At 37.5% G+C, this 15,781-nt stretch overlaps 2 protein-coding genes and 1 long non-coding RNA gene across 4 annotated transcripts; 2 read left to right on the plus strand and 1 right to left on the minus strand.

Annotated features, from left to right (window-relative positions):
- Positions 1-136: 136 nt before the first annotated feature.
- neil3 (nei-like DNA glycosylase 3) lies at positions 137-8,232 on the minus strand. Its single transcript, XM_084133627.1, has 10 exons — positions 7,960-8,232; positions 7,750-7,871; positions 6,762-6,893; positions 6,222-6,435; positions 6,008-6,082; positions 5,749-5,915; positions 1,617-1,786; positions 1,158-1,530; positions 486-645; positions 137-383 (listed from the first exon to the last, which is right to left on the minus strand). The coding sequence occupies exons 1-10, from the start codon at positions 8,062-8,064 to the stop codon at positions 201-203; spliced, it is 1,701 nt and encodes a 566-aa protein (XP_083989753.1). The 5' UTR covers positions 8,065-8,232; the 3' UTR covers positions 137-200.
- On the plus strand, positions 1,817-5,640 carry LOC311095215. The gene is made up of 2 exons (XR_014608793.1): positions 1,817-3,416; positions 3,448-5,640. It is a non-coding gene; the product is annotated as an uncharacterized lncRNA (long non-coding RNA).
- Positions 8,233-9,244: 1,012 nt separating the features above from the next.
- Positions 9,245-15,522, plus strand: asb5a (ankyrin repeat and SOCS box containing 5a). 2 transcript variants are annotated; one of them, XM_084132539.1, is made up of 8 exons: positions 9,990-10,375; positions 10,463-10,634; positions 11,671-11,750; positions 12,004-12,111; positions 12,525-12,678; positions 12,842-12,976; positions 13,951-14,142; positions 14,250-15,522. In XM_084132539.1, the coding sequence occupies exons 2-8, from the start codon at positions 10,565-10,567 to the stop codon at positions 14,375-14,377; spliced, it is 867 nt and encodes a 288-aa protein (XP_083988665.1). In that variant the 5' UTR covers positions 9,990-10,375; positions 10,463-10,564; the 3' UTR covers positions 14,378-15,522. The 2 variants fall into 2 exon arrangements, with proteins under 2 accessions (XP_083988664.1, XP_083988665.1); XM_084132538.1 differs by lacking the exons at positions 9,990-10,375; positions 10,463-10,634 and adding an exon at positions 9,245-9,508 and having other exon boundaries at positions 14,250-15,512.
- The last annotated feature ends 259 nt before the right edge of the window (positions 15,523-15,781 follow it).

The following is a 15,781-nucleotide window of genomic DNA, read 5'->3' on the forward strand; positions in this document are numbered from 1 at the left end:
GATGTCTTTTAACTTGCACAACTATATGTTTCCACAGAAATCAGGAAAAGATGTTAATTGGAAATGCTTTTTCAAAACAAATTTGTATTAAAGATTCACTATGACAAAACACAAACACATTTTCATCATCTCAACATAAACAAGAAATATTTTTTAATACATTTAAATAAAAGATGCAATGTCCAACTCATGTTGTGGATTCAGCAGCCAGGCATAATTGAGATGCCAGGGCCGTTCTCAGCCCACTGGAAGAAGTTACATTGCTTGCCCATTTTAACTGGGCATGTGTAGAAGTTGCGGCCGTTATTCGGTCCCAGTTTTAGAACGGTCTTCATAAGAGTCCGTTTGCCATGATGACACGTGGGAAATTGCAGGTCTGCCCACTGTTGCAAGAATCACAGTTGAAATAAGTACAAACCTCCAATTCTAGTTTTAGGTTCAAATAAAATTGATTTCATTTTACAAAAAAATTCTTTGAAACTTACCTCAAAGAAGTTACACTGAGTCCCTCGGGGTAAGGAGCAGGTGTAGAACTGCCTGCCTTTGTTTTCTCCTTCCTTATTGACCACCCTCAGGTTGCATGGTCGGTGATGACTACTGCAGCAGGGGGTTGTGGGTAGGGATGCTCCATTACTCTGTGTGCCCCTGATTAGTTGAGTGAGATGTTATTTTATTCAAAATCAACTGTATTATTTATTTTACATTGTGCCATTCAACAAAGAAATTGTTCACCCACAAATTCTGTCATAATAATACTCACCCTCAAACCTGTATATTTATCTTTCAATAGAACAAAATATATTTTGAAGAATGTCTTTGTCCATGCAATTCAAGTCAATGGGGTCCAAAACAACACTGCCTGGACCCCATTCAATTTTAATGTATGGACAAAAATTATAATAAAAAAGTTATACATGTATACATTTCAAAAATAAATTTCTTTGGACCACAGAATAAACAAAGTCATACAGGTTTGAAATGACATGAGGGTGAATACATGATGACAGGTGAATTATTATATTTATTCTTAGTATATATTTTTACATCTGGTCATAAATCATACCTGCTGGTATTCTTTAGTTTTATTAATGAATAAAAATATCAGTACTTCACTGAAACATCTTGTCATAGGCAAAAAACTATGTGCACTCGCTCACCTTGAGGAGCCTACAGAAAGCGCTCCATTTGTGGTTTTCATTCTCTTGTTAGGCTGACTGTGGTCTGCTAGAGATTCTCTCTTATTGGGCTCTTTGCCTTTGAATTGCATCCCACTCTCACCATTACTGGGACTCCTCTGCTGCCAGTAGTCGTGTGCGCTCAGACCCCTCATTGTCTCTGGTGCGTGCGCCTGGTTAATGGCAGGACTTGAAGGAGAGTCAGGTTTTGCACTGAGGTTGGTTAGGACTAGAGTGGTGGTCCCAAATGCAGTCCTACGATTCATCTTTATTTCCTGCAGGGGTTTGCTAAAACTGTTGCAGGGGTAGCGGATCAGGTCTTGACTCAAAGGTGAATGTTCCAGCTTTGTGGGCTCTTTAAGTACTCAGAAAAGAGAGAGAAAGTTAGATATGAACCATGTTTGAAATCTTTCACTTTGAATGCGCAGGTTTGAAACTTACCCTCTGGTCTAGGGCTCATACAAGCATCACAATACTTGTTGATTGGTCTGTTGATTAGAGTGCAAAGGGAACATGCCCACTCTTCCTCTTCTCGTTTAGCCACATCATCATTGTTGCTCATTCCTCCCTGATAAGCCCATCCAATCAGACTGTTGCGAGTTGGGAGTTTACTGTCAAAGTAAAGAATCAGCAACTGGATTCTCATGTGTAAATGTGTGTATATGAATAGGTGGCTATAAGGGGTGTAACAATATATTGCAGTACAAAAATGCAACAATGTGTATTATGGATAATGGATAGTTACAATGTGTCCTGATGGATAGTTAACCCAAAAAGAAAGTTAAGACACATTTAATTTAACATCAGATATGGTAGGGGTGGCGATCTTCCCAAAATTTAATTTCACAGTCTTATAACAAACAATCACGATCCACAATCTGAATTGTGATCTTCCCAATTTTGAGATGTACTATCGAGAATATCCAGACTGGAACTAGCCTATGGACTTATCTATTTGCACAATTTAAAATACAGTATTGCATTAAACAATCAGTTGTCAAAATAGTCATTAAACGCAGTTAAACTTTGTAACATTGCATGGCCTTAACTGTATGAATTAAATATACTTTGATTCTTATTATTCAGTCAAGAGCAGCGAGTGATTTTGTCTTTTGTTTAACACTGACACAGACAGCAGTGGGCGAAAGCACATTTCTTGAACACAAGTGTTGATTTCTTGAACGCAATGGCCAATGAGATGCCAATTAAGATAGAATCCACTCACCGATCAAAACTGAGTTTTTGTTCAGTGCAAATCCTCTGATTTGAACAAGCGAAGTGTTGACATTATGAAAGATTTATTGTGCAGTCGGCTTCATTGATAATAACGGAGCTTTGTGAGATTGCGATGAACTGAGATATCAGCTTTTTAGGAATTATTAAGGGAGCACACTTTGCGCTACTTCTGTCATGCCAAACCATGCACGTAGTAGCCTATGCTTGCTTTTATGTTAAATTAACAGTGGTTTGTGAATGTTTATGCTTTAATAACAAATAATGCATCACCATCATTACAGGTGTTTTATTTACCTTACTTGTGAGCATCACCAAGCCACAGCAGGCTACAGCATACATGACTTGGAAAACAACAGGCCAATCAGAAGAGAGGCTCATGAATATTAAGTAGACAGGCCAAAATCGACCTGTTCTTGGCAGAGCTCCTGAGAAAGGAGCTGTAAAAATATATTGAGATGGTTTTACCGCAAATATATATTCTTAAGGACATCAAAACCTAAAATAAAACTTCAGAAAGGTGTATATTGGACCTTTAAAGGAAAGGAATGCCATGTGGCACAATGTTCATTTTATCTTGATTATCACGTTTTCATAATCGCTGGATTCCAAAATAAAAACTGAACCAAAAATATGATTCATCGCACAGCCCTACCGCTGGTTTTTCAATTGCGTCACCACGCATGAAGACATATGATATAATTTGGCCAGTCAGCACAGCCATCTATTAGGCAGTCATTGCTGTATTTTAACATTATTACAAGGACATAAAAGATCTCTACGATTCGCTTGAAAATCAAATCAAATCAAGTATATTTGTATAGCGCTTTTCACAATACAGATTGTATCAAAGCAGCTTCACAGTATTAAATTAAAATAAAATAATACAACAAGGTTTGTTTCTAGTGGAATTTATTGATTGATAGAATAAAATTAAATATCCCCAAAATATCCCCAACTGAGCAAGCCAAAGGCAACAGTGGCAAGGAACCGAAAAAACTCCATCAAGTGGCCTAATGGTGTCCTAAAACTCCATCAGGTGACCTAATGGAGAAAAAAAAAACCTTGGGAGAACCCAGGCTCAGTCGGGGCCAGTTCTCCTCTGGCATTTATGAACTAGAGGCCGGATTGTAGTTTGAACTGTAAGATTAACAATATTATATGAATGCCTGGCCGAAAAGATGCGTCTTTAATCTAGTTTTAAACTGGGAGAGCGAGTCCGAGCAACGAACAGTATCAGGAAGACTATTCCAGAGTTTCGGAGCCAAATGTGAAAATGCTCTCCCTCCTTTGGTTGATCTGGATATCCTAGGTATGACCAAAAGCCTCGAATTTATTGATCTTAAAGAGCGCGATGGATTATAGGGTGATAGAAGATCCGCTAAATAGACTGGAGCTAAGCCGTTTAGGGCTTTATAAGTCAGTAGCAATACCTTGTAATTAATACGGAACTTTATAGGTAACCAATGCAGTGATGATAAAATCGGTGTTATATGATCATATTTTCTTGATCTAGTAAGAACTCTAGCGGCTGCATTTTGGACTAACTGTAGCTTGTTTATTGAGGATGCAGGACAACCGGCTAATAAAGCATTACAGTAATCTAGTCTCGAGGTCATGAATGCATGAACTAACTTTTCTGCATCAGAAACTGATAGCATATTACGTAGCTTAGCAATGTTTCTAAGGTGGAAAAAGGCTGTTTTTGTAACATACGAAATATGATTTTCAAAAGACAGGTTACAATCGAGTATAACACCCAGGTCTTTTACTGTAGAGGATAAAGTAACAGGACATCCTACGATGTCAAAGTTGTATTGTGAGAGGTTCTGTGGGCGGTTTTTTTGAACCGATAAGCATTACCTCTGTCTTGTCCGGATTTAATAAAAGAAAATTATGCGTCATCCAATCTTTTATATCTTTAACACACTCTGTCAATTTGGATAATTTAGCGTTTTCATCCGGCCGTGATGAAATATATATTTGAGTGTCATCAGCATAACAATGGAAACTAATTCCATGTTTCCTTATAATATTTCAAAGTGGCATCATATATATTGAGAATAATAGAGGGCCTAACACAGATCCCTGCGGCACTCCATAGTTTACTGGAGTTATGATCGATTTTTCTCCATTCAAATAGACAAAATGGTAGCGGTCTGATAAGTATGATCTAAACCAGCTTAATGCTTGTCCTTGTCCTTGAACACCAGTATAATTTTGTAGTCGATCTAAGAGTATTGTGTGATCTATAGTATCGAACGCAGCACTTAGATCAAGTAAAACTAATATTGAGATACAGCCTTGGTCAGAAGCTAAGAGTAAATCATTTGTGATTTTAACGAGCACAGTTTCAGTGCTATGATGCGGCCTGAATCCTGACTGAAACTTTTCATAGATATCATTTTCTTGCAAGAAAGAGCCCAGTTGAGCGGACAACTTTTTCTAGTATTTTAGACATAAATGGAAGATTTGAAATGGGTCTATAATTTGCTAGATTATTATGATCTAATTGTGGTTTCTTAATGAGAGGTTTTATAACTGCCAGTTTAAATGTTCTTGGAACATGACCTAAAGATAAAGATGAGTTAATAATATTGAGGAGAGGCTCTTCCACTACAGGTAACACTTCTTTCAGTAGTTTAGTTGGTATAGGATCTAATAAACATGTTGTTGTTTTAGATGAAGTGATAAGTTTATTTAACTCTTTTTGTTCTATAGTTGTAAAGCACTGTAATTGTTCTTGCGGGGTGATAATTGAGGCTGAATTATAAGGCGCGATTGAGGATTGAACGTTTACAATTGTGGTTCTGATGTTTTCTGATGAAAAGTAGATCATGGACGTCTTCAAGATAGATCACAATATAAAATCGTCTGATTGCCCACCCCTGAGATATGGTAATGGTGCATCAAATATGGTAAACCCAGAAGGTGTCACATTTGAGCTTCAACGTTTATTAATTATTACATAAAAAATAAAAAATCATCACTTAATGAAATACATATTTAAAACTTTAAATGCATGTAGTCAGGGAAAGGCATTTGTTTATACCATAATTCTGTATTTTTAGCTAAGCAGAATCATGAACATGTCTATTCTGGTGTCACCATTACCCTGTGAATGGGAAGATGGACCAAGTCCACCCCTGATGGAATACCAAATTTAGCATTTTAATGAACAGTACTTTTGTTAACTATGTGTTAGAAGTAATAAAAAACATTTTAAACTCTATTTTGGCTTTGCAATGTATTATGAGAGCAGTATATCATGTATCGAACTGAATCATGACACAAGTGTATTGGTACTCCCCTAGTAGCCATGAGAGGAGGTGCAGCTAACCTGATGTTCACTTCACTTGGATCACCTGTTTGACAGCGCTGACAGTAGTATGTCATTCTACCGTTGTCTCCCAGTCGACAGACGGTGACAGTTCCGCTGCACTGGCCACAGTTTGGACGTTTATACACCTTGTAATGCTTGTAAAGTGGGGATCCATTCTTTCTACACTGTTTTGGAAAGAACAGAAATAAAAATAACACAGATCTGACAAAAAAACATAAAATTTGTTGTCCAGAATAATGGAGAGAGAAAAAAATACCTTATAAAATAGGAGTGTGAAATCTCGTGTCATTTTCACAAGATGATGAACTTGTTCACTTGTCAACTGCTTGGCCTTTAAAAGCGCAGAAGAAATAATAAAATAAAAACAACACCCTAAAAGTATTTTAAATAAGGTGTAAAACATCCATTCAACTGTAACATCCAACAGAGATATTGATTTTTGTGTTGGAACTGCACAAAGCAAAATGTACCTTGACAGCAGGGTTAAGGCCACTGTCGAAGAGCGCTTCATTTTTAATTATGTTTCCTACACCAGGTAGGACAGCCTGATCCAACAGAACATCACAGAGCATTCTCGCACTCTCCCTCTTTACAGCTTCCACCGCCCGAGAGAAACTAAATTTAGGTGAACAGATATCGAGAGCCTCCATGGCTTTAACTTTCTGCTCACAGTCATCTGAGAGTCTAGGGGAAGCAAACAGAATTACTATTTCCCGGGGAGTCAGAATCGTTGCAGGCTCAGTGTAAAAATGAAAAGAGTTCAGGCTGTCTGGATCACGCTGAGTTATGATAGTCTGGAATTTAATCCAGCATAGCCAGCGTTTCTGTGACAGGGAAGTTGCCTGCTTGAAACCTGCACTTGATAAACTGACCTCCCAGATGTACATTAGAATAAAGTTCTTCACATGGAAGGACTTTTAAAGATGCAATCTAATCCAGGATTAAATGTTATGCTTATCCCATAAGACAAATGTTATAACCATAATTTGAGCCATTAGAAGACATTTTACCTGATTTCTGCAGTTGTGTCAAAGAAACAGACAGCATCATTGGTAAGTTGAATAACCAGCACTGGGGTTTTTCCTTTCAAGTCTTTCTCCAGGGGGTTTATCCTCAAGGAACCATTCATGCCGAAGTGCAGTCTAAACCCAAAACACATATAAAGTGTACTTAAAAGGATTACCCTTTTTAAATGAAAATTAATTTAATTTCTATCACCTTGCCAGTCATTTGTGATTACTGGAAAAGGATTTTCATATATCATTTATTAATAAATATGTGACAGATTTCCATTTGTAGGTCAAGTACACATTTTTAGATTTAAACCACTTTGAGGCCCATATGAAAGAGATATTAGCTAGAAACATTTGCCTCACTATCAATCACACAGACAGTTACCCTCAAAGGACAGACTGATGCTAATCACACTAACCTGCTAGAGAGCAAACTCAGCACTTACAAAGAAAATCTAGGCAATTAAATATTTTAGAGCACAACAAGAGAGACTAGGAAAATGTTTTCACTTAGCCTATTTTTTTTTTTACTTTTTCATGACTTACAAGGTTGTTGTTTTTTTTATTTCATTTCATTGATATTTCCAGGTTTTCCACGACAGTGGAAACTGTATACCAAACCAACATTTAATGATTTTTTAAATATTTGAGAACATTAAATAAATATGTATGTATATACACACACATACATACATACATACATACATATACACACACTATACTGTCAGTTGCCCTTTACAATTTCTAAATAAAAAAATGCCCTGCTACAGTCTGCAAAGCATTGTAATGATAAATCAGAACATAATTTCATGACTTGAGTGCTTTTCAAATCTAAACAGGGCTCTGGGAAGCAAGCCAGAAAATTTCAATCTGCCTTCATCGGGAAAGAAACTTTCATTTGGTCCATGACCTCTAACAAATCACTACATAAAATAATATTTTAAAACACAAAGCAGAAATGACTTAATTTGCGTTTACTACAAACCTCAGAGCTCTGAAGCCAAAATACATGAACAGCTCTTTCCCCAGTGTCTCCACCCCTGTGAACTCACAGCCCATTAAGCTTTGGAAAGAGCTCCTGGTACTGGTACTGGTACTGGCCTCAGACTGAAACGGAAAGAAAACAAGTAAACATTCAAATATTTGTCATTTACGCAGGTCTGCTACATCATCAGCTGAACTGTCATGCACTTACTAATTTATTGCTTTCATTTCCTCGTATGTCTAAAACTTTCTGTCCCTTTTGAACTCTTGCACGAATCTTCTCTCCATTTAAAGTGCATCCCGGACCCTCGACCATCGCGAAATGTATCAGTCTCACTCTCTATAAGCAAAGAAGGAACAAATCTGATCGAATGTCAAAAAGGTCGCTAGTGTTTGTTCCAACAAGCGAGCAGAAAGAACCCGCCAGATAATTCAAATCTGCGGCTGCGCATGCGACATGCGTCGATACGTCAGTACAGGCGTCACGGCGTAAAAACGTAACTTGCTTATAACTGTAGGCCAGGGATGGGCAACTTCGGTCATGGAGGGCCACTGTCCTACAGAGTTTAGCCTTCAACCCTAATCAAACACACCTGAACAAGCTAATCAAGGTCCTCAGGATTACTAGAAAATTACAGGCAGGTGATTTTTTCAGGGTTGGAGCTAAACTCTGTAGGACAGTGGCCCTCCAGGACCGAAGTTGCCCATCCCTGGTGTAGGCTATGTTGTCTAATTAACAGTAACTTCATTATATTATAAACCTTACCCAGGATGTAATTAATCTGTCTAAGAATCTACCTATTTATTTATTTATTTTTACATTTTCAATGTGATTTTATAATAAGTAGGCCTAGCCTATTTGTGAATAAATAAATAGGCCTATATTCAAATAGATATATTTCTTAGGGAAATAGCCTATTGGACATACTATTCCATTGAATAATTTTACTGAATACATTTGGGCTATTTTCACTGAATAAACTGATTGATATTTAATATTTAACACAGTAAAGTTAAGGTGTGGGCCTATATTAAATTATTACTACAGGCTATATATCCTTAGAAGCCTCATCAGTCATCACAATTTATTCAGTGAAAATAATATGCTCTGTCAAGTGTACATGATCAATGTATTCACTTCTTGAGTTACTGCAAATACTTCAGTCAGTAGCCTATGTTTGGCTGAAATAAACAGTGAAAAGAAGTTCAGTGTTATTCTACTCAATTTAACTCAGAAGTGGTTACTGTCTGGGCTTTTGTGTGCAGGACAGGTCAGGACCCTCTCCTCTGTCCCCAGTGAGAAGGTCCTTCTTATCACAAGACCATGTTCTTGGTTGCCTTTTTGGAGACCTGTCTTTAGTGTTCCACGGAAACAAAAAATAACAGCACGGTTGTGAATCCACACAGAAGTTTCATTTTTGCAGAACTTTTCCTTTGAAACAATTGATATCCAAATCTTACTTGAGCTGCAGTAAGGACCCAAGTGCATGGGGGGTGCTGTTGGGGTGGCATACAGCAGGTCACTCTGCTTATCCTGCCACAAAACATTCATAAAACAGCCATGACAGAGACCACTGAGGAATACAGGCCATTCGCAGCACAGCTGTCCAATGTTTACCTCACCATCCTGGCCCTCTTCTGCTTCAAACTTTTCATAAGAATTACCCTTAATCTACTCACACACTTCTACATCATCAAAGGCAACCGCAAGGAGGCTGCCCGGATTTCAGCTGAGTTCTATGAGAATGGTCAAGGGCATGGTAAGTAGAGCGTGCGCTTACATCACTGCTGTGGATTTAATTTTCCTATTGCCAGCATTTTGCCCTTTTATGATGGCCTGCTTGCTAGGAGGATATACATGGAGCATGGGGAATATTAATATTGCACAATGGTTTTACTGCAGTGTAGATTTATTTATTCATAATAGCTATCATTGCATGTGATAAGGACCACAACAGGGAGTACCAGTTTACATTATGGTATTTTAGGTATGCTTTTTAAACACTTCAGTTCACGGGGTATAATTTCTGCATTACAAAGCACACACTTAAGATTCATATTTGTGTGCTTTGCATCACAGCAGGCAACCTACGATCACATGACCACAGATCCTAAACATGCAACATCAAGCACATTGAAGTTCACAAAGTATGCATGCAACCAAAGCCCAGGAATGGCTGCCAGGCTGCTGTTTACCGTGTTGTATAAATAGAATTGAGGCCATGCACCCCCGTCCCCTTTGACTACACAAGAAAGCAGTTATCATGAGTCTATCAAGCATTTGTGCAGCCAGACGCTTGTCTGCTAAAGTTTGAGTAGTGCAGTCGTTGCCACAGTAGTGAGGGCTTTTGGTGTAAACAAGTTGTCTCGCAGAGGATCGCAGAAAACTGCTTCTCCAAGTTTAAGATCAGGGAGAGAGGAACAGAGATGGGGGAGAGTCACAGGGGATTGCCGTAGTCTGGCATTTACTAAGCAACTTAAGTAGGGCAACTGAGATAAAAACACCAGACAGCTGTGACTCTTTTAAAGCATTTTTTGAAGAAAATTATAAAAGGAGAAAACATTTTCCTGAAGGGACACAAGCTCTGTCAAAGTGGAAGTCTTGCTGAGCTGGTTAACCAGCCAAGGTTGGTGCTTTGAGATGTTTTTGTGTGTACGTGGATTGACTTGCAATATCCTGAGTGCAAAAGTGAGCTGTGTTCTTGAATGTGCAGACTAAAAGAAGAAAAATTGAAAGATACAGATAGTCAACAGAGAGTTGGTCCTATTTATGTTTCGAACTCGAAGGATAATATTATACTATAGTTGAGTGAGTGATGAAGGGAGGTGACGATGATGATGATGACGTGTGGAATGCATCAGCAGTTATACTGGATATTGACTCAGGTGTGTACACATATCAGCTTTTGTGATGGTGCTATATATGTATGCAATGAAAATCTAGAAAAATCCCACTTACCGGTACATCTGAAAATAAACAGAAATTAATGTTTTAAAATAAAGAAAGATAGTGACAGTATATTAACATTAAATATTAAAAGGATAAATTACTATACTCAACCTCATGTCATTCCAAATCCGTATTACGTTCATCTTCGGAAAACAAATGAAGACATTTTGAATGAAATCTGAGAGATTTCTATCCCTTCATTAACAGTATGCAACTACCACTTTGATGCTTCAAGAAGTTCATAAAGAGATCATAAAACAATCCATATGAATTGAGCGGTTTAGTCCAAATTGTCTGAAGAGACACAATTTCTTTATAGGATGAACAGATTGAATTTAGGCTTTTATTCGCATAATGTTTATATGTTTATATTCATAAATGCACACATCAGTTGTGGTAAATGGAAGCTCAAGCATGTTCACTTGATGCGCAAGAACCAATGAGGTTCATTCTCATGTGTTACGCAGCACGTTTGAGCTTCCGCAAGAACCAATGAGGTTTGATCTCACGCCTCGAGCAGGTTAAGTTGAGCTTTACATTCTCTAATCAATGTTTATATGTGAATAAAAGCCTAAATTAAATCTGTTCATCATATTAAGCAATTGTGTCTCTTGAGACAATTTAGACTAAACCTCTCAATTAATTTGGATTAGTTTTGCGATCTCTTTATGAACTTTTTGAAACGTCAAAGTGTCAGTTGTGTAGCTGTCTATGGAGGACAGAAAGCTCTCAGATTTCATCAAAAAGATCTTAATTTGTGTTATGAAGATGAACGAAAGTCTTACAGGTTTGGAATGACATGAGGGTGAGTAAATGATGACAGAATTTTCATTTTTGGGTTAATTAACCCTGTAATATATATATTTGTGGTATTTATACCATGTAGTCACATTGAAAACACACACACACACACACACACACACAATTAATTTCTACATTTCCTGGCAAATCACTGTTTTTATTCTTCTCCAGGGTCTTGGGCAGACCGTTCCCCTCTTCATGATGCTGCCAGCCAAGGACGTCTGCTTGCCCTCAAGACCCTCATTGCTCAGGTAATTTCTCATTTAAATTACCTTTAGTAACCAACTGTTAGATAAGAAATATGTACTTGTATTAATGTGTGTTGTATTTATATCGTGTAGTCACATGCACTCTACTGGATTAGTAATGAAATACACATTTGGTGTAGAGGTGAACGCTGCAATCCATTACGCACCTTAGTGAAAAGGCATTGCTGCCACCATCTGGAATAAAAGAATCCTGCACATTCAAATGCAATATTCATTTCTCTCAATCTGTCCTCAGGGCCACAGCGTGAATGTGCTGACAATAGACCACATTAGCCCTCTTCATGAGGCATGCATAGGGAGCCATGTTGCCTGTGCCAGAACCCTGATAGATGCCGGAGCCAACGTTAGTCTCTGCAGGGCTGCTTGGTAACACTTTCATTTCAGAGGTCTTGATTAGCAATGGCCTAGGCTTCTTTTACTGGGTTTAGCATATTTGCTAATTATATTGCCTGTGTTACACTGAAATACAGTATATGTTTTTTTAATTTTGTTTAACTTATTATGTATGTTAAAATATATTTTATTGTATCAATTCAGTTATGGATTCTATAGAAATACAGTAGCTTTTTTGTTATATAGCCTAATAATTATATAATTTTTTTCATCATTATATTATATTATATTATATTATATTATATTATATTATATTATATTATATTATTTGGTAATAACTTAAACCATAAAATGTGAGATAAAAGTTTTTTTTTTTTTCAGCATTTCAGTCATTTTGTGAAACATGCTGTTCTGTGTGTTCAGGTAAATGTGACAACTATAGATGGTGTGACTCCATTGTTTCATGCCTGCTCAGCTGGCAGTTTGGCATGTCTAGAGCTGCTCTTGCAGAGTGATGCCAGACCACATGCCCTGGCTATATTCCAGCCTTCACCCATCCATGAGGCAGTCAGCATGGGTGGGTATAAGACTGACAATAGAGTACCATAGTCCCACACAATGGGTCCGTAATTCGGGCTAATTTTGATTTGTGTAGGACTATGGTACTCTTATTAGCTGACTTCCTTATAGACTTTTGAAGTTTTTAATATGACATGGTTTTATATGGTCTCTTTCAAAAGGTCACAGCAAGTGTGTGGAGGCGCTGGTTGCATGGGGTGTGGATGTGGATTATGAAATCCCTCACATGGGCACCCCTCTCTACAGTGCTTGTCGGTGTAAGGAGTTCATATGTGCCCGCATGCTGCTTGATGGAGGTAAACATGTCAAAATTCACACTAGCTGTGCGGACAAACAGACAGCAGTTTTATGACAACTTGACAATGAGTAATTCATTTTTCAACTTTAGTGGAGAGTCAGTATGTCAGTATATTTATATGGACAATGCTGAAAGTAAATATAAATTGGAGTTCAGTAAGCAAGTCAGATGTTGATTTAGTTGATTTGATTTAGACGGAGTGTCAGCTCAGTGTCAGACTGGTTTAAACCAGTTAATGTGAATGAAAACAGTTCATAAAAAATAATCTGCTCTAAAGAGCCATTTGTTGTGAATCTTTCTATCCCATCACAGAATGTAAATTCACATTCACAACTCGAGTTCAATCAATCAATCGAACTTTATTTCAAACAAAGAAAGATCACCAATGAACTTTTGAAAATCAAAATGGATTATGAATAATGACGACAACGTTAATTAATACTGCATATAATTTTAAGACGCTTCATAAAAGCCAAATTAAATAAGAGGTGTGTATGTTTAAAAATATCAATATTTTCTGCACCTCTCACTTCCTCTAGGAATATAATGGCTGAATACAGCATCACTAAATGTTTTAGTTCTACTTTGTGTAACAACTAGAGGAGACGAACCGGACAATCTCAGGGGCTTTCCTGCTTTATAGACGGAAAGCATTTTTAAAAGTCATGGTACAAGTCTATGTAGTGCCTTATAACTAATCAAAGAATTTGAAAATCAATATGAAAACTAACAGGTAGGGAGGTTAATATGATTTCTTGTGCCATGCGTAGAGCTGAAGATTCATTGCAGAAGGTTAAACTAATATAACTGTGATAGAAATGAAACGCTTATAGGCCTATATCGGTTCTATTCTATATGTGTATTGGTTTAACCGATATATTGCCCGCTACTAGTTCACACAAAAAGTTAGGCTTAATATTCATAAATTAACCCATACTGTACTAATATTTTAATGCGTTTTCACCATCACAGGTGCAAATGTGCAGAAAGGCGCACATATGGAGACTCCTCTACATGCAGCAGCTCAGAAAGACTGTGTTAGCATAGTTAAGCTTCTGCTGGAATTTGGGGCAGATGTAAACGCACGCAACCTGGAGTATAAACGGCCCGTAGATGTTGCTCCTCCAGGGAGCCTTACAGAGGGTGTCCTATTGATTTATGAAGGTGAGTTAAATGTGCAGCAGCATTATAGACTCAAAAGTCACTGATGTTTAGTTTTGACTTTTGCATGTTTTACTGCATCAGCCCTCACCAGCTTGTTCCTTTTGCAGCGACACCCCGTTCTCTAAGCCAGCTGTGCCGTCAGCAAATCAGGGAGAGTTTGGGACGCTCCCGACTACATCTTCTACCACATTTACCCCTCCCTAATGCTATGAAGAACTTTCTACAATATAGATGATCTCATTATGTTTACTGGCAGGCCATCTTAGGATTATCATATTGTTTGATAGTTTTAAATAAAAGCTGTTTCACTTTTTTCCAATTAATAATAATCTTTGTGGCCTGATTTGACAAGAAGCCAGTGATGTCAATAAATACTTAAATAAAGGTACCTCATCTTGTTTATCTTACTTTAACTTTTTCCACTTTAAACTATCTAATTCCAATGAGTGTCCCTTTAAAGTCACCATGAAATAAAAATTGACAATTCTTATTTTTTTATAGAATATTGCAGCATTTATTATAAATGATTTATTCGTACACATTATTATTTAACTTTTTTAATTCATAACCAGACTCAACCCTGCTTAGCTTCAGTGGGCGACCAGTCTTTGGCTACAGGGTGATATGGCTGCTGGATTAATGTGCTGTCTCAATTTCAACCATAAATGAATAATAAATGTTTGCTATTATGTTCAGTACCTGTCTAGCGATGTATGTTTATGCTGACATATTTTTAAATAATAGTTTGTATTGTAAAAACTTCTATCGCGTGTCATTATGTGTGAGTTGGCTCGCTTTAGAACTTTCGTTAGTGAGCATCAATGCTTCCTGGTTTTCACGGTGCATTGTGGGACTTTATAGGGAGAGAACGGCTGCGTCCGAAATCGCATACTGTCTTGAGTAGGTACTTATTTTAAATCTGAGTAATTACTTCAGGGCTGCTAAAAAAAGTATGTTCTATATAGTATCATATGCACACCATATCTCACTGGAGACAGACCACCATATCTTTTTTACCTACAGTACTCTTTTATCAGTAGCCTACTGTGAATTTGGACATATACTGCTTTTGTCACATACTGTTTTTTGTCTATTATATAGTAGGGAATTATGTGATTTCGGATGGAGCTAACATTCCAGGGCACTGGAAGGATTTTGTGATTGAGACAGCGCTGAAAATGGCCGACTCCCTGATCAGTGCCCTGTCGACTGAACTAGGGAGCTGATTGGGAGGCACCACTTGTCACTCACATGAGACTGTTACAGTATTGTGAAGCATGTGATATGTTCTTCTGATGTAATATGGAAGTTACCCGTGTACATGCTATTTGTTGATAATAAAGCATTAAAAAAAAGATTGCAGCAATAGCAAAACACAGTAGTCCCACCCTACATATTTTTCTTCTTGTTCAGAAGATGTTTTACTCGGGTATACGTCACAATAGGGGGAGAAAAGACTATTGCAACTTCCATTGCATGCCGTCTTTAAAACTAAAAAGCATATTGAGCAAAGTCTGATCGTCTAGCTATTTATAGGTGTTGAACTCCGATCCTGTCACATGCACAGCCATTCTTTGAGGCCAAACAAAATAAACCTGCACAAAGAATCATGGGAGAAAAGTGTCCGTCAGTTGTAGGG

Source organism: Abramis brama (genome assembly GCF_963993115.1).
Source record: "Abramis brama genome assembly, chromosome: 13".
Taxonomy (NCBI): domain Eukaryota; kingdom Metazoa; phylum Chordata; class Actinopteri; order Cypriniformes; family Leuciscidae; genus Abramis; species Abramis brama.

Bases quoted from the DNA above. Each gene is read 5' to 3' on its own strand.
- neil3 (XM_084133627.1), bottom strand. From the start codon at position 8,064: ATGGTCGAGGGTCCGGGATGCACTTTAAATGGAGAGAAGATTCGTGCA. The intron at 7,872-7,959 runs GTAAGTGCATGA...TTTCCGTTTCAG, and splicing joins GAAATGAAAGCAATAAATTA to TCTGAGGCCAGTACCAGTAC. The intron at 6,436-6,761 runs GTAAAATGTCTT...TGCTTCCCCTAG, and splicing joins GACACAACTGCAGAAATCAG to ACTCTCAGATGACTGTGAGC.
- asb5a (XM_084132538.1), top strand. From the start codon at position 9,310: ATGACAGAGACCACTGAGGAATACAGGCCATTCGCAGCACAGCTGTCC. The intron at 9,509-11,670 runs GTAAGTAGAGCG...ATTCTTCTCCAG, and splicing joins TGAGAATGGTCAAGGGCATG to GGTCTTGGGCAGACCGTTCC. The intron at 14,143-14,249 runs GTGAGTTAAATG...TTCCTTTTGCAG, and splicing joins TGTCCTATTGATTTATGAAG to CGACACCCCGTTCTCTAAGC.